General features: G+C 33.3%; 2 protein-coding genes across 3 annotated transcripts; one reads left to right on the forward strand and one right to left on the reverse strand.

Moving 5' to 3' along the window:
- Window positions 1-5,886: 5,886 nt before the first annotated feature.
- LOC100255687 (cytokinin riboside 5'-monophosphate phosphoribohydrolase LOG5) lies at window positions 5,887-7,566 on the reverse strand. The gene is made up of 7 exons (XM_010665788.3): window positions 7,379-7,566; window positions 7,166-7,263; window positions 7,037-7,067; window positions 6,805-6,904; window positions 6,624-6,694; window positions 6,377-6,520; window positions 5,887-6,268 (listed from the first exon to the last, which is right to left on the reverse strand). The coding sequence occupies exons 1-7, from the start codon at window positions 7,493-7,495 to the stop codon at window positions 6,170-6,172; spliced, it is 660 nt and encodes a 219-aa protein (XP_010664090.1). The 5' UTR covers window positions 7,496-7,566; the 3' UTR covers window positions 5,887-6,169.
- Window positions 7,567-14,583: 7,017 nt separating this feature from the next.
- On the forward strand, window positions 14,584-16,076 carry LOC100255869 (uncharacterized). 2 transcript variants are annotated; one of them, XM_019216295.2, is made up of 3 exons: window positions 14,584-14,756; window positions 14,920-15,023; window positions 15,162-16,076. In XM_019216295.2, exons 2-3 carry the CDS (start codon window positions 15,021-15,023, stop codon window positions 15,843-15,845), a joined length of 687 nt encoding a protein of 228 aa, XP_019071840.1. In that variant the 5' UTR covers window positions 14,584-14,756; window positions 14,920-15,020; the 3' UTR covers window positions 15,846-16,076. The 2 variants fall into 2 exon arrangements, with proteins under 2 accessions (XP_019071840.1, XP_002284831.2); XM_002284795.4 differs by lacking the exon at window positions 14,584-14,756 and having other exon boundaries at window positions 14,768-15,023.
- Window positions 16,077-19,236: the final 3,160 nt, after the last annotated feature.

Here is a 19,236-nt window from a genome sequence, read left to right on the forward strand (position 1 = left end):
AGAATTGCTCACAATTGCTCTTAGAAGGAGACCATGACTGTATGGCCGTTGTTGGCATTCTAAGAGAAGTTAAAAGAATCAGACTTGCAATGTTTGGATCCCTCTTGTCATTCCCCTTTCTCAGACAAAGGCAAGACCAAAGCAAAGTGGTTGGTTTTTGGTTTCAAAATCATTGCAATCCAACAGAGGATCATGCCAAGGAGAAGTGGATGCCAAAGAAGTGGAGAAGATAGACATTGAATTGCTTGTTCTAAAATCTAAATAGCAAGAAGTCGAGCAAAGACATCAGTTTTGTACAAGTGCAAAATTTGATGTAGCAATTGGAAGCATTAGAGCTGGACATTCAGGAACTAGAGGAGGATCTAGAGTGTCATCAGACATTTTGGTGAAAACTAGGGTTTCCCTTCTCAACGTTCTCAACCACTAGCTCATTTCCTAGTAATCATGGGTGATGGTCCATCTGGTTGCCTGCATTGGCATCCCAACATAACTTTGTGGTTTGTTATTATTTGTATTAATTGAAGATATACATACATCAATATCAATGTATTTGTATTAAAACACTGATCTCAAGTTGCCTACAGAGTTCTTGTTCTCTCTTGGTTAGAGTATTTTATGGTATGTAAATTCAACCAGTAGTATTATTTAACAGCACTCACAAATTTCAAAATCTTTTCTTCAGGAATAGTTATTAAATTAGCAATGGTTATGATATCAAATGATTTCTCAATCATATAAGGTATTGGTCTCTTTTTTCCTCACCTAAATAGAATATAAAAACCATTCATAGTAAGAATTTTCCTTTAGATACTTGTTTTGTGATGTCTCAATAGGGAAGAAAGTTCATAATGCTATATATGTAGAGACTCTTCTTAACCTTATAGACACATTTTAAAGCCGTAAGTGCCCTTTCGGGTTGAAATTCCATTAACATAAGAAAATGACATGCGAAACTAAAGATCCAAAAGCTGATTCCACTACTCTATTTTTGGGTGCTGAGAAAATGGAATAAAATTTCGAATCAAAACTTTCTATTATCTTATTCCTGTCCTGAAAATGAAGAACCAAGTTCAATAAAGCATTGATAACTGGGCATTTTCATTTTTTTTTCTCATGTCTCAAGTGACGAATGATCCCAGAATTTTAATTCCATTTTCTCTTCATTTCTAATTCCAGAGCTCTAGCATTCGATGCCAGAGTTTCACAACTGCAATAACCTTCATTCCGCTCCTCAGAAAAACAGGAAAATAAATTATATTCCAAATTTAACGCATGCACATCGGAGAGAGAAGGTTTACAATTACATCTTCCGCATGCCTCAAATGACAAATGATCCAAGATTCACTAGCACTCCATTTGAAGAAAAGGGAGACAATATTCATTTTCTCAAGTCCTGGATAGAAAAACAGAATTCTAAAATTTCAGTTGCTTTTCCGAGGCATACGTTTTCTCAATTCCTATATTAGAATAGAAAAGCAGAAATTTAAAAGCTTCTGTTTCCTTTCTTTTCTTTTTCCCGCATTTTCTCAGCAACCAAACGAATCAATGATTTCTTGAACTTTCCAATTATTTCTAAGACATTATCCACCACAAACAAAATTATCATTTAACATTGCAAAAAAAAAAAACCGTACCCCTGTTCTCCATTGGATTAGAGGTACGTTCTTGCTCTCCGGTCGATGAGAATGAGGCTTTAGGGTTTTGCCTGATCAGTACACAGAGCATTCCGTACGTAGTATTTTGCTTAACCCAAACGACGTCGTTTTCACTTTCCGTTTCTGCAATCCACCGACCTTTAATTTCCCGCGTTTTTACAGTTTGGCTTCTGATCGGTGACGGAAACTCAAAACGCAGCGTTTCAGGCGGTACTGTGGAGACCCGCACGCCTTTAGTCTATACTCTATAGGACCACGGAGTCAAAAACGACGTGGTTGCATTTGTATTTTTGCTAAGTACTTAAATCCAGCAAATTTAAATTTGATTAAATGTACGATATATCAATGTAGTAGTTGAAAATTCCATTAGCCCGTGGCTGTACACACCTCAATATACCCTGCACGCCACGTTACAAAAATAAGCAAAGGAGGTTGTTAGAAGCGTCCCCCACTCTGTAAATGCTAGCTCCTGGTTCGACCAGTCGCAGTCGCAGTTAGTACTGGACCTTTCAACCTTTGGCTATCTCGCCAAGGACCATTTTAGACCCCATAGCTGAATTACATTCACACAACCAACTGGTCTTAGGTCTAATTCCGGAAAAGTTCGAGGACAGCGACCCATCACCAGCAAAGGAAAGATCAAAGACCATGGGCCTCTTTCTTTTTTTGTTATCTTTCCTGAGAGACCACGTATTATCCTCGGTGTCCACACAGGCGGCATTAACTTTATTCGGACATATTCGTTGTAATCAGTGTCCCACGTCACCTTTCCATTAATTTCTTCTTCCTCCCCTCCCTCCACCTCCATCATCTTTCCTTTGCCACCTTTGGACTTAGTGAAGTCGATAGAAGTAAGTCCAAATTATAGGGTTTATGTTTTTTAACATCAAACTATGAAATTCTCATACCAAATAAATTAATATTTAAGAGTTTATACGGTTTAAATTCTTCATTTCTTTTTTATTTTTAATAAATATTTGAAAATTGTTGTTAAATTAAATTAAATTTTAAAAATGCTTTTATTAAATATAAGATTCCCATTTTAATTAAATAAAAATTTGTTTTTGTATCACGTTTGAAAAAGAACAGGAGTTGCCATTTTTTTTTTCCTCAAAAAACACCAAAGAGCATGGAGCCCATATTTAAAATATCTATCAAAACACTCTTAAAAGTTATGTTTGATCTTTAATCATTATTTTTTAGCATTTAAGAAAGAATCTTCAAACAAGGTTTTATTGAAGGTGTAAAATTCAAAAGAGAATGAATATTAAAGACAAACCACGATTTTTTTACCAATAATATTTATGAAAAAAGATATAATATGGACTCAATACAAAATTAATGTCACCTAATAATCATAATAAGAATTTTAGTATCTAATCAATACAAAATTGATGTGATCTAGTAATCGTGATACAATGAAGGAAAATAAAATTTTGACTAATCTAAATTTATAATTATCGCTTTTTGTTTTCATTAGCTTTCTTTTCTGGTGTTTTCATGGATTTGTCTTAGTATTGTATACCTGTTTATACCTTTGTATTGATATCCTATGGCTACTTATTAATTAAAGTAAAAAAAAAGTAATATAAAATAACGTCTTATTAAAAATGAAAAAAAATATCCACATGGCGTTTCCTCACTTGGAGGACTTCCTTTTTCCACTCAACTGGCTTCACAATTGAAGAACCAAGAGGGACCATTATGACCAGTGGACGCATTAAAGGAGGGCAATAGGCAGTGGAAAATGTAAAGAGTCTGCAAAGCCTTCAAACCCCATATGGATCATGCTTGGGACTGTCAAGACTGTGTAAAGGTCTTCAAACCCTAGATTGTTTAACCATTTTGGGCGACACCAATTATTATTCCTATGATTGTTGAACATCTTTTTCTCCATCTCTGGATAAAGACCTCCTCCTCGAGCTCCCAAGTCCCAACAATCAACTAGTCTATTTCAGGGAAACATTCCCTTTGTTTCCATAAAATTGAGCTCTCTATACCATGCACTTTTAAATTGGGCGTCACTGCCTTTTTCTCACATTTTAGATTTTGCCCTTTTTTTTTTTTGAATAAATTCTTTTTTAAAAAAAATAAAAATTGCATCATTACATTTTATAGTGTAAGTCCTTTAAATTATATGTAAATGGTGGGTAAAGTTATGACAGAAATATGTCTTAAATTCCTATTTAGAATATATGTTTCTTTTTGTAAAATAAATATTATATAAAATATTTTTTAATTTTATACATGATTGTAACTAGATTTCTTATAAAATAAAGAAAATTAGTGAAAATTTCATTGATAAAAAAAAATATAGATATAAGAAAAAACGAGAGGCACCCGATGAAATAAGAAGGCTCATTAGAATATAAATACAAGAAAAAAAAGAAATATCTAGAATAGCAAAAAATCTTATAATTTAGGGTAGAGATTAAAAAAGACTTGGTGATTATATCTATTTTTTTAATCCTCTATAATATTTTTTATCATATAATCAAATGTTATCTTTTATTTATAAAAATAAGTATAATTGATTGTATCCGTAAAAATGAAGTATTTATTTTATTTAATTTGTTTTATTTTCTTATTGTTTCTTTAACATGTTTGTATTAACTTTTCCGTTGACGGAACAAGTTCAAATATTAATTTTGGGTAATATTATATTTGTGATGGATGAATTTGAAAATATACCTCTTTTTTTTTTCTTTTTGACATTTCGTGGGAGATCATAGTCTTATTAGTCCAAGGCATCAAATTACTCTTAGTCAAGTTTGACATTACTACAAGTATGAGTAGTGGGTGGAAATAACAAGTAACAATGATATCTTCATGATTAACATAATATCATTTAAATTTAAAAATGATTTTAATAAATTAATTATCAAACGTCCATGGCTAGTCATAGTCACGTGTCATTTTAAACTTCCTTATTTTCCGCTAATTTAACTTTTTATTAAAAATAATTTGTTTTCGTTATTTTTTTTATTTCTTAAAATAGTCAGGACATTGACATTGAAGAACATCCGAAAAGACATTTCTAGAGTCAATTTGATTTTATCATTATTTGTTCCATTAAAAAAAAAATCTCAAATAATTGATTTTTCTTTCAATTATTGAATTTCTCTTTGATCGACTAATGTGTGATATTTCAAATCCACGTTACTAATGAAATCGAAATAATCTCTAAATTTATCATAAGATCCTTTCACTTGACTAGAATCTATTACTTGCCCAAAATTATTGCCGATACATTTTGTACCTTGCTTAAAAAGCTATCCTGATTTACCAATCAGTAAAGTTTAAACCAACAACACATTCATCTTCCTTTTCTTTTCTCTTATATAAAAAATAATTTTTATTCTAAAACTTTTAAGATCTTCATACTTTTCTCCTTTTCCTAAAGTACTTAACAGTCCGCAAACCCAATCTTAGTTACAAAATAAGCAAATTAACCAGGACAAACCAAGTGGGGCAGAGGTGGGGGGGCCAAAAATCAAGCTATCACGTATTAATTGAAAGACAGCTCTTCTTTCATTCTTTCTTTTTGAGGAAAAAAAAAAACCAAAAAATGAAATAGATGATTGAAATCCTGCATTAACGGCAGCCCTTCCCCATCAATATGAAGGGTGAAACATCTCACTCAAGAACCCAATCCTGAAAATTGTGGAAACCTCTAAAACATGTGTCAGGAAAGTGAAGAAAACTGGAAGAAAGAAGGAAGGAAGGAAGCAACCCCGGCTTGTTGGAGACGAAGAGGGGCGCGACCCAGCGGCAACACAAGAAGAAAAAGGTGACCTTTCGTGGTTAGTTAGGTCGCCATGATTGGCTTGTTTTCAGGCAACTCATCATTTTTCTGTCAGTAACAGTACCCCTTAAGTCTCCTCTCACATCTCTCTATCCTGTCCTCTTTCGCTCGAAACAAACAAAAAATAAAAAATAAATCAATCAGACTCTGTTCCCTAGCGCCTTGGAAATTAATTAATTACATAACTGTTTTCTTTTTTGTTTTTTTTTTTTTTTGAGTTCCCACTGTGAGGGATGGCCACAAATTTAGATGGAAGGGTGAAGTTGTTGGAATATAATATTATATATGGGGTCGGATGTGAAGGCAGTATTCATTGAGGGTATGATTCACCAAACAGCAGCTAAGAAAATGGAAAGAAAATAAAGACCAAACAGCGGAGCAGAAGGCGCAGGCATGCGGAGGAGGGGGAGAGTAGAGAGATGGAGAGACGAAGAAAAAGCTGCTGTTTTTGTGTTAGCTTTTGCTGCATGTTTGTTTTTGGGTTACTTTGTACAAAAATTATGCATAATATCTCACAGAGAAAAAAAAAATCAAAAAGCTTGTATTTATCCTATTTTCCATGGGGTTTTACTTTTTGTTTCTTTAATTTCTTCCCCCTTCTTTCCTTTTTTTCAAACCAAAATGCATACAAAATTCAGAGGAGAAAGCCCCACGTAATTAAAATCAGATTTCTGAGGAACCAAACACGGAAAAGAAAATATGGTCATCTCTAGCGAGCGATGTCTATCTGCAAAGATGCATTGAGCTCCAGTTGTTCGGCCTCCCACCGAGCTTTAGCCACAACCCCATCATGCACAGGCACGTATTCCTAATAAACCAAAGAAAATTATATACCTTTCAGACAAGGAAACAACAGAAACAAACAAAAAAACCCAGCAATTATGATTCATGAAAAGGAAGGCCACTGCCCACCCACCTCGAGTTTCTGAACGAGTTCTCTTGCGTTTGGAGCAGAGACGATGATGTGACGCTGAGAGGGCTTGATGAAGCCATCATCCACGGCTTTGTCGATGAATGTAAGGAGGTAGTTGTAGTAGCCATCCACATTCAGCAAACCCACCTGCATATTAACAAGATCTTCAGAATCAGCCTCCGAATTATGCCAAAAAGATGGAGCAGGAGGGGGAGGGGGAGGGGGAGGAGGAGACATGGAGAGGCTTTACAGGCTTGTCATGGATTCCAAGCTGGGCCCATGTGATGACTTCCAATAACTCCTCCAGTGTTCCATAGCCACCTGGTTGTGTAAAACACAATTAAAAATATAAATAAACCCATCATATGTGGAGAGAAAGAGAGAAAAGAGAACACAGAGAGAGAGAGAGAGAGAGAGAGAGAGAGAGAGACCTGGTAAGGCGATAAAACAATCTGAATGGCGGGCCATCTCAGCTTTCCTTTGGTGCATGTCGGCTACGGGTCGAACCTCTCCTACTGTTTCCCCAGTTATCTGCTCAACAAAAACAAAGCATACTTCATGCATCTACCACCCATTTCCCAAAAGGCACTTTATGATTTGTATTAGTTTATTATTCGTGATCATTCAGGAAAAGAAGACAAAGACCCAGATGAGATTCTCAACCTCTTTGCACATCAGAGTTTTGGGGATGATTCTGTGAACAAGAATAAAGAAAAAAAAATCAGGGAAATGGAACAAGAAAACCATATCCAAAAGAGCATGGAGCTTTCCAATTACTGTATATATATATACCCAAGTACATGTCCACCGCCACGATGAACTTCCTGAGAAACCAAACCCATTAACCCAACACTTCCTCCGCCATAAACAAGATCCAACCTCCTCGAGACCTTCACAAAAAAGAACCAAAAGCAAACAAAACCCATAAAAAATCTGAAGAAAAATGGAAACAATATCGAAAGGAGGAAGGATTGGGGTTTTGGGTTATTGGATTTTAGTTTTTACCAGTTCTTGAGCCAATTCAATAGCAGCGTCTCTGTAGCAGTTTCTCTTCCCAGTGCTGCTTCCACAGAATACGCATACCCTTTTGAACCTTGACCTCACCATCTCTGTTTTCTCCATTTTTCCTTGTTTGTTTTGTTTGATGAAAGCCCTTTTATCAACTGATTTTTCCCACAATGTCCCTATGCTAGAACAGGAATGTGGACCAAGCCTAAATGTCTATATAGACACCAAATTTCAAGCTATGATAATCTTTTTCTGCATCTGCAATCCCGGCCTGCCACCTGGAATTTAGGAACCCACAAAGAAAAATAAAAATATTTTAATTACATATTCATCTTCTTAAAAAAAAAAAAAAATGATGAAAACTTTCTTGTAAAAGTAACCTTTCTCATCTTTGAACTCGATGAATAATCTAGACCTAAATACCCTTTAATATTTTTATTATTTACATATATGTTTTAAAAAAAATATTATTTTTACCAAAAAAAAAAAAAGATATTTTTATCAAAAGTTGATATTTTTTAAGGTGAAAGGTTAGTTTTCCAAAATGAAAAAAATTTCATCCTTTTAATTGATTATCCCAAAAAAAAATTATAGAAGTTTGTTTGGTTGATAAAAATATCCAAATCATGCTGGATGGTGCAATTCCAATTGGCTTTGATTTGCATATAATTTTTAATTGATATAGTATAGTACTATGGTATCTTCTTTATTATACAAAGCTAATATTTGATTTTTAATCATTGTAGGGACCCCTCCCTCCAAGACACGTGGCACGCATCTTACAGTGACACATGACACGCATTATCATCCGGGTCACCCTCATTCGGACCTTTTTATAAAGCACACATGACACACTTTTTATATCTGGACTACCTCAAGGAAGAGCAAACGACGCTTACAAAGCATAGACATCCGGACGGCTTCCATAAATGCGTCTGCTCCACAATACATCTGGATAACCAACATGGGCTATCCAGATATGATTGTCCGGATCATTGACTAAAGTAAAGCGAGTCTTACACGCTATCACAACAACCAGCCATGACCCACGTCCCATCACCTGCAGAGTGAAAGGACGGGTTGAGGTGACAACAAGTCACTTTCCACGATCATTCTACATGATCACTTCCCACGATCTCTGACAGCTGCATCACCTACCACGGTTTCTGATAGCCGCTCGTAGGGTGGTGATGACCCAGTTGCCATCTAATGTCATCATGACAACATAAAATATCTCCCCACCATTAATGAGAGGAACAATACTCCTGGCACTATATATAAACCTTCACACGAAGAGGAAGGTAACCTCCTGATACCTAGTAAAAAGGTCAACTGATTTATATCTCCCTCTCTAACCATGACTAACAAAACCATCAGAGGGTGCATCCGAACACCCTATCCGAATGCCTTTTGCAGGTATGACGACTGAATCAAGAACCTTTGTGGGTTGAAATCGCGTGTCCATCCATTCGGCAACTGCGTGGATGGACTCGAGGTATCAACACTCATAATTTTAAATATAATGAACATTTTTAGCACCCAAATAAAAATAAAGTGGTAAAAAATAAACAAAAAATAATTAAATTCAAACAATTTGAAAATCTTAGAACTTTTAAATAGTTTATTTTATTTCTTTCCGGAAAATGACTTTATTTTTTAAATAAAAATATTATATCAATTAGTACTTTTTCAAAAAGCAGTCATGTCATGATTTTAATTTCATTGTTTTTTACTTCTTTGTTATTTTGTATTTTATTGTTATTTAATTTCTTCATAGCCTTTTTTTTTTCCTTTTGAGGAAAAAAAGAAGTCATAACATGGATTAATTTGGTTCGACCCCTCGAACGGTTTTGACTAAATACGTTTCATCTTCGTAGGTTCTCACACCAAAACCCGAGGAAAGTAAAATGAAATTAACCCCTAAGAACATGTTACTTTACATTTTAGAATAAAGAGAAGTAATTAGTTGATCCACAGTAGAGGAAGATGATAGAGCAGCTGGTCCGTATGAAATGGAGTGATTGAATTCTGATAAAGTTAATCTCAGAGACACAGAACTCAGTTTGGACTTTAGAGTGGTGGCCAATTCTCAAAAAGTGGTTAAAACAAAGAGGATAATTTTTTTTTTTTTAAATTTGTGTGGAATACCAATGATCGAGGTTCCCAATCTTTGGACACCAATTTAGGGATCCCACATCGGCCAAAATCCACATCCACATCCTGCAAATTTTGCCACGTGTCCACTGGGCTTCCAGGTTTCAAGTTTTAACCCTTGGCCCCCCCACCCCTGTAAAGGACAAAAGGTTTGGCCCAGTCCATGTGATCATTGCAGCGGTTAAATTATTTTATTTTATTTTATTTTTGGGTACAATCCAATAACAGTGCCATTCAAGAACATCATTCTCCTTGCACCAACCCTAGCAACTCTACTTGTGACCATCCTGTTTGAGCCTACTTCACTGTCATATCATTTTGTTCAAAGTCTTCAATTCAAACCTAATTCACTCTTTTTTTTTCTTTTTTTTAATTTATATTAAAATCAAATTAATTGAGTCAAATTTGATTGATTAGGTTATATGTACATGTATGATTAATAAGGTTATATGTGTAAATTCGAACCTAATTCAATCCAATTTATGGTTAGAAGTATTTAATTGAGGGAGAATTATGTTTTGGGAGAATTACCTTTTGGGGATAGATGGACACCCAAATTAACAAAAGGTCCATATAATTCTTCAAATTGAGTTGAAGGATATGAAATAGTAACGGACAAATATACCCTTTAAGAACACATATAAAATATTTTATAAAATTAAGTTAAATAATTTTTTTTCAATAATTTTTTTTTCAAAAATACTAAATTAAATAAAAGTAGTTTTAAAAAATATTAAATTAAATAATTTTTTTTTTCAAAAACATTAAATTAAATAAATTTTTTTTCAAAAATATTAAATTAAAATTTTTTTTCAAAAATATTAAATTAAATAAATTTATTTTTCAAAAATATTAATTTTTTTTTTCTCAAAATCAACAAAGGGCATTTTTGAAAATACTGTTCAACTCAATTTTCATACTTTCATTGGGTCTTGAGCTCAATTTGAAGAGTTATATGAACCTTTTGTTAATTTGGGGGCCATCTACCCCCAAAACATAATGCTAAAAGAGTTGAAGGATATAATCCTTCAGTATTTTCAAAAATGCCCTTTGTTGATTTTGAGAAGAATAAAAATATTTTTCAAAAATATTTTTATTTAATTTAATATTTTTGAAAAATATTTTTATGTAATTTAATATTTTTTTAAATACTTTTATTTAAATTTAATATTTTTTTAAAAATAAAATTATTCAATTTAATATTTAAAAAAATTATTTAATTTAATTTTTTGAAAACTACTTTTATTTAATTTTATATTTTTGAAAAAAATATATATAATTTAATATTTTTGAAAAAACATTATTTAATTTAATATTTTTGAAAACTACTTTTATTTAATTTGGTATTTTTGAAAAAAAAAAATTGAAAAAAATTATTTAACTTAATTTTATAAAATATTTTATATGTATTTTTGAAGGGTATATTTGTCCGTTACTATTTCATATCCTTCAACTTAATTTGAAAAGTTATATGAACCTTTTGTTAATTTGGGGGTCTATCTACCTCCAAAACATAATTCTCCCTTTAATTTAAATCTAATTTTTCTTAATTATATCTATCAATTTTAAGAATATATTTAATAGTGATTTTAAAAAATATTTTTAATATTTATAATACCTGAATGACAAAAAATTTTAAATATTAAAAACAAAATCACTATCAAATGGACTCTAAATCAAATTTATTGAATCGGTCATAATATTTTTCTAACCTATATGTATATGTTTATATTATTATTTGTATAATAAATAATTACAAAATAAATAAAATTTATTTATTTTCCTAACAAAATGAAATTATATATATAATAAAAAATAATATTATTGTATAAGATAATATAAATTATAAATATTAAATCAAGTTGTATTGCTTGAATCTTAACATGAACTCAACTTTAATTAAAATTTGATTATAAAAATTCAACTCAAATATTAAAAATTATTGTTAAAGCTTTTTCAAATATGGGGTTGAAGTCAAGTAAAATTGGGTAAATTTATTCAAATTGCATTGCGCTCATGATTCTTAGGCGGAGTCATGGACTCATGGAGTCATGTCCACATTATAAATATTTGGATGGGACAACTCTTGAAATTAAAATTATGATTTTAAAAGAGTTTATTTATTAAATTATGAATTTGTTTTAAGAGGCTTTGGATGTTTGTAAAATGTTAACGTGGACAAATTTAAGGCTCGATAATGGCAAAGCTCTTTCAATCCCCAAAGTAGAATATTGAATTTAAAAATAAATTAAATAGGTGTTTAATAAATCAATTTAATAATTTATTTTAAGTTATTAAGTGAATTAAATATGTTTGATAAAATAATTTAATAGTGTGACTTAAAGTAAAAAATAAATTTAAATAATAAATAAAAATAATTAATTTATTTTTAAGTTTACATATTTATTTTACTTTTTTACTCTTATTAAATAGTAACCTTCATAATTTCTTTAGGTACTTTACAACTTTCATTGTTATTTCACCCCATTAATCATAATTACAAGTTATGAGGATAAATATGTTAATTTTGTAATGTAAAATAAGTTTTAAGTTAATTTGATAAAATATTCTTGATACTTAAAAATAAAAATTAAGTAATAATTTAAGTATAATTTAATTTAAAATTAAATTAAATCATTAAATAATAAATATTAAGTTTTATTAAATAATCGTTAAGTTATAATTTATTTTTATATTTAAATCTAATTTATTTATATATTTTATTTTTAAATTAAGTAATTACTTTTGCAATGTCCTAATTTTTTTATTATATAAATATGTTTTAAAATTATGAACGTCCAGAATAAATAGACAATTTCCACGTGGGGTTGAAATTTTTAGCAAATTAAGAAAAAAAATGAAATTAAAAATGCCAACATCGTGGAATTGGAAGTGGAGTTCAGTCAAAATGTCCAAGATAATAAACGAATTAAAAGACCTACATGTGGATTTATAATACCTAGTCTTATCCGTTTGCTGCTTTTAGATACTTTGGGAAGCAATGTCCATGGACCCACCACCACCTCAAATTCTCTCCCACGACCATAAAAATAAAAATTAAAAAATTAAAAAAATAATAGTAATAATTCCAAACCCTGACTTCCAACATGCCAAAAACGAGGAAGAAAAAAGGACAAAAAAAAAAAAGAAAGAAAAAAAAAAAAGAAAAAAGAAAAAAGAAAAAGGAAAACCATGCGAATTCCTTGAATTTGAAACCGCCTTTCTGGGTAAGCCCCAGTGCATCATCATAGTTGAAAGGGACAAAAAGGAAGACCTAAAGAAATGAAAAATAAAAGATGTCGTCGTCCATGGAATGTGATTGATAAATCCCTGATTGTCCTTAAAACTGTATCTTTCATGAAAGATTAAAAATAAAATATAAAATTATGGAAAGCATTAAATGTATCATTTGTCAAAGGTCTTATCCTCAAAAACGCTTTTACGAATTCTAAATATCTTTTTAAGTTTATATCAATCTATAACTTTTTATTTTATATTTTTATTGAATAAGAATATTAATTTTATAAATAAAATATATATATATATATACCAAACATTATTTTATTGAACACGTAAAGAATAAAAAATCCCAAAGGAGATGAGGGAGTATGAGTTGGCACAAAAAATCTCTTTCACGTGGTCAACTGTTTGATCCAGCTCGCATCATTCATGTCAATAGAGGAGGAATAGAAATAGATATTAATACAATATATGCTTGGTTTTGGCAAGTGGCGTTTACGTACACAACTTGTCCAATTGTGATTTCGTGAAAAAGAATATGCATGACTTTACATTAATTTTCAACCTTTTAGTATTGTATCCCCACTTAGGACTTCACGGGGCCACTTCCCTCGAGTAACTGGGGTGACACAAGTTGGCTGTCCGAGGAGTAGTATTGATCGAAATCAATTAAATAATAATAATTTTTATATTATTATTTATTGACATAAATTTTTATCAACCAAAAATTGAAAAGGAAAGAATGTTGGGCAGGGGTAGGGGCTCAATTTGGAAGGTGGGGCGTGGTGAGTGGTGTGGACTTTTGCCTTTCGTTTACAAGTTGGCAAATGCCCCCAGTGCCCCACAGGGCCACAGTCATCCCCACAAGGCCACAGTCATCCCCACCATCATAAAGTGTAGAATTTCACGTTCCAATTAAAGATAAGGCCCGTTTCAAGCCACGTCTAAAATGTGCTTTTTACCACAAATAGTTACTTTTTTATATGCCCTTTGAGAAAAGTAAAGGTCTCTCTTCGAAACGGGGTGGGTTGGGGATGACAGCCATACCCACTCTAGCTCATCCTGGATTTTTTTTTTTTTTTTTTATTATTATTTTTGTGCACGTGTATATACATTCTTCATAGTCAAAGGAATCAAATATATACAAGAATTTACCAATCTCATATGACTTGAAAAATTAAGACCACCTTACCTATAATATTAATGAAACCAAACCTTGTCCACCCACCATAATTCCATTAATTGTAGGTGTCACAACCTCTCATGAAGCATGGACCATTCTTACCAATACCTATATCAAACCATTGCGGGACCACATCAAGCAAGTCAAGAGCCCACCTTAAGAATCCCACCAAGGGAATTCTTAAGGTCGAAGGAATCAAATACATAAGAATTTAACATTTGTAATAATAACGTGATCAAGAGGAAATTAATTCACTATGATAAAAGGGAGTATGATTTATTATTTCAGTCAAAGATGCATGCATATGATTCATCATATAAGGAGAAACCTATGTCTACAATAAAATCTTATCTTATCTTATCTAATCTATGACCTTTCTTTAAAAAATAAAAATAAAAATTCTTACAAAATACTATGGAAAGCATCAAAGACTTAAAAAGGAAAATTTGAGAGACTTCTCCACACTCGGTTCATTATATATATACACCGACACCACTTTTATCTCATCTTTTAAATTTGACTTATACACACAGTACCTAATTGATCTACGAATCCAGTCTGCAAGCAGAGTCCACCCAAATTCTTATCCAACTAGCTACTCCCATCTTCTATGTGTTGCCTTCTTTTTAGATAAACCAAAACCCCCACCTTCAAAAAAATTTTTAAAAAAGGGTCTTTAAATTCTGCCCACCGCCTCTAATTCTTGGCAGTTTCCTGGAAACTCATTCTCACCCCCAACTGTGGATCTTAGTCTTGGATTCTTTGTTAGGCACAGACAAAACAAAGCAATACACAGTTGTAAGTGATGCTCCCATGTAATAATTTTTATTAAAAAAAAATGCCCATTTTTATAAGCTTCTTGCTTAATTGTAAGTTGTAACATCTTTTCTTTTTGTAATACTAACACCGCCTGGCTTCCCCTCGTGCATGTACATGCTATTATACTGGACAATTTGTAAAGGAGAAGCTTCCTTTCTCAAGCTTTTGGTCTCCTCGGCTGTTACCCTCCGTACTAGAAAGGATACTTCATGGTCCTTTTCCTCAAAACCCCAGATCCATTTTATGGTAAACTTCTATATATATGTTCATTTGAGGATGAAAGGGTGATGGAGTTTTGTATTGTGTAGTTGATTATCCTCAAAACCCTAGCTAAACCCCTTCTTAGCCCACAGCTTTTTTGTTTCTTTCGTCACATAATTACAGATGTCGCGTCCAAATTTTGATGCTCTGAGAGAGCTGCACGAGTGTGCTAATGATCGGCTCCATATTCACTCGCCCATAATTCAACAAGCTCTCGTACACCACCATCAAGAAAAATGGGTTCAGGAGATTTCAGAATCGGCTCTGAGGATTCTGGACGTCTGCAGCTTAACGAAAGATGTCCTCCTCCTCGTCAAACAGCACCTCCAAGACCTTCAATCCACGATTCGAAGAACCAGCATCGGCGAGACGGGCTTTGAGAGCAAACTCGCTGCTTACGATCTGTTCAGGAAGAAGTTAAAGAAGGAGATGGTGAAGTGGCTGCGGTCACTGAAAGGAACGAAGAAGAACAAGCCCATGATCATCTCCGACCAGCTCTCAGTCGTAGACCACAACCTTGTGGCGGTGGGGAATGTGTTGGGAGAGGTGAGAGAGACCACCATCTCCATTGTGGATTCTCTGCAGTCCCTAATGTCTATTCCGAGGCCAAAGTCTGGGTCGTTGGCCTTGAAGCTAATGCGGATGAGTAATGGGCAAAATCAAAATGTGTATGAAAGATATGATGCGAAGACGTTTGAGGCAGTGGAGATGGCCATAGATGATATTGGATTTGAGCTAGAGTGTATATTCAGGCGTCTGATTCAGACTAGGGTTTCGCTTCTCAACATACTCTCACCAGCTAGCTAGGAGGTTGGATCCATGGATATTGTTGTATTGCTGGTCTGGGCCAGCAAAATGAATAATGTGTGGCAACACAATATTTTAAGTGCTTGGGTTGCTGTCAGCTTGGGACAAAACTAAACCTAACGATTCTTTAATTCTGAGTTTAATTGTCTACACCAATTGATATATAATCTGCTCATTGTATTGTATTGTATTCTTTTATTGTTTGAATAAAATTTGATATATTCTCATTTATTTGAAAGCTTGAGCTCGTAGAGTGTCAATCTGAATAAATTATGATATTTTCATTCTGAGTCCCAAGTTTCCTTCCACATTGGAGAAAAAAAAAGTAAAACTCTAGTCCCTATTCAGTTATGATAAAAGCGTTTTTGTTTGGTTAGTAACACTTCTATCAATAGGTGTTTTGTTAAAACTTAAAAAGAGAATCAATTAATATCTGAATATAAACTTCAAAAAATATAAAATAAAAATCTTTTTTTATAATGTCTTTTGATAATATGCTATATAATAAAAAATAATAATTAATTTTTAAAAGACGAACTTAACAATTGGTAGTCTGCTAGTCCAAGAAGAACTTTAGTGGTTCTCTAGATTTTAAAAAAATGAATTTTACCATTTTATCAACTCTCTTGTTTTTGTAAGAAAACGCTTATAAATGAATTAATATCCTAAAATCACTCACTCCTATGCGGTTCCTGGACACTCTCACAAAAAGGGAATTGCATTGAATCCGGAAACTAGAAATAAAGAATTTAAAATAAAGTGCGCAGGTAACATGGGGAGATCCATGGGCAATCCAACAAAAACTTCAGCCTGATCCACCGCAAACAATTGGGATCGATTAAGCCGCCCCACTTCCTTAAGCCTGATTTGGAAATGGGAGTTTCTTTTAATACCTCACTAACAAGCGAATAAAAATTTTCCTTTCTAATTTTGTAAGATGGCCTGGCGCAGTAAAACGCCCAAGCTACCCTGCCGTTTCAGCCCCAAACCTGTTTGGGTTTGATTCAGAGAAAAAGGGATGAGAACTGCGGAAATGCCAGGCATTCTTCATAGAAAACTAAAACCGAATTTAAGGTTTTTCTACTCAATTACAGAAAGCACCCACATCCCCACTGCAAAAATACAAATCATTTTTTAGGGAATAGGGGAGGTTGATGCAAGTCTAACATGTTTTTCTTGTTTTATTCTCACTTGTGTAAAACAGTTGAAAATGTATTCTCAAAGAACGAACTATCAGGAATGGTAAAGGTAAAAAGGCCTAAAGGGAAGAGAATCATATTGAACAGAAGCTGAAGATTGGAGGAAGGTGGTAGGGATGCGAAAGCAAACGGATAGATTCAGGACATTATCTAAATATATTCTCATCCTTCTCACAAACCCAACCCATATCAAGGCATGCCATGTAACTTACATAAAAAAATGTGATAGAGAGATAAATAAAAGAACTGAATATGCAGGAGGGCACATATCAAAAGTTCAAACTATGCATTACAGAATAACATGACTGCCTTGAGTTATGCAGAATTACACCATGCTCATCACAATCTTCCCTTAATGTCTATTTATTCAACAGAAATCAACAAAGATGTTCCAGTCTTTCAGAACCCACTAACACAACATTTTATGCTTTTTCATTTCAGCTCCTCTTCATCAAGATGCCTGGAAACAACAATGTAGAATGGTATGTGAGATACAGAGAGACTAATGACACTATAGAGATGACCCACATAGCCTAATTATTCTTGTATCCTATTGAGATGACCTCTACTGCATATAAAAGCTATATAGTCCTGTGCATATAAACTCCACTCTAAGCCTCCAACCCATTCCCACTTTGATACTGTCATATCAAACACCCTTGCAGAATATAAAAATCTTATTAGTTGGGCACACTCCTACCATTATGTGTGTTTGACAAATTTACATGTTCTTTGAACAGACATCCTCAAGGGTGTTATCAACTTCATTTTACATAAAAGTAAAAATTATATACAACCACCAAAGCTATAAGCTATCATGATCAATGTGAGTAGTGTTTGGTATTCATGTGACTCATTGAAACACAAAATCAAGTCCATACATTTAACTAGAAAGATCTATGAAGACTACATACATCACTCGAATGTTCATTTGGTCGAGAATACCACAAAAGAATCAATAGGCATATGAAAGCAATAAAGTTCTCTTTCAACCTAGGCTGAGCCATTTTTACCACCTGTCAACTAAGCAGTGGCTGAGAAATTACCTCATATTAATGGTGGTCACCATGGCCATGCTCGTCATGACCCTCCCAAGGATGTCGCCAACCCTAAAAGATACAGCATGTAAATGTGATCAAGTCAGGAGAATTTCCTTAAGAGCGGAAAGATGAATTGTAAAGAAAATGCAACAGAAATCAAAGCCTACCAGTACTACAGGACCGTCTTGCTTAGCCCTGTACATGACCCAAAACCTGAAACATCAAATTTCAACAAACAACTTACAATAAGTCAACCAGCCACTTGATATCTATATTTACAAATGTTGCATGGCTGGAAGCATTGAAACAAAGTAGAACATTCATCCACTACCGGATAGGAAAGGCCTGGGTTCAACATTCAAAATCCTCTCATTAAGCCTGAGATCTATCTTAATGTCACAGTTACTCCCCGAAGCAGACCAATCGTTGTCTATAAAACAGTAGTTCTATTGAGTCCATTCTCATCCTTATGGTTCCCATTTCCTGCCTCAATCACTAAGAGCATGCCAAACTAATTCCAGTATCCCTTCTCCCTCTAATAAACCCAGAGCAGACAAATTCCATTCTGCAAAACTAGTAGCTGACTTGATTTGACAGCCATTATTGAATAGCCAAGTTCAAAAGAGATCCCCATCTAACATCCTGGACTTGAATGCCGACATACTTAAGGAGACCAAGTATGGCTTCTTCTTCATTTATTTTTCTTTCCTTCTTTGTGTGTGTGTGTGTGTGTGTGTGTTATCAGAAACAAACAATTCATTTCATTTCAACAAAATTCATAAGTACAAAAGAAGGATGAAAAACCTTCCACCAAGTATATTACTGCTGTCAAAATCTGATCAAAAGAAGGAAACCGAGCCTATGATCTCATAGAAGGCAAAACAAACTGCATAGGTAAAGGTGACTACAAAATCAATTCAAAAATTGCTTAAACTCAGGAAGGGTAGAGAAACCCCTAGAAAGAAACCAATGGCTTCTTTTAGACTAAATCATTACATCTTCTCCCAAATTCCAAACAATATACAGAAGCAATACATTCACAACCATTGGTACATCTCACTTCATATGCATTTATTGCAGACTGCAGTTTCCAGTTTTCCAAGAAATCAACCAAACATAAAGAGAGAAATAGATGGCACCTCTTTTGCTAAC

This window comes from Vitis vinifera, chromosome 18 (genome assembly GCF_030704535.1).
Source record: "Vitis vinifera cultivar Pinot Noir 40024 chromosome 18, ASM3070453v1".
NCBI classification, from domain to species: domain Eukaryota; kingdom Viridiplantae; phylum Streptophyta; class Magnoliopsida; order Vitales; family Vitaceae; genus Vitis; species Vitis vinifera.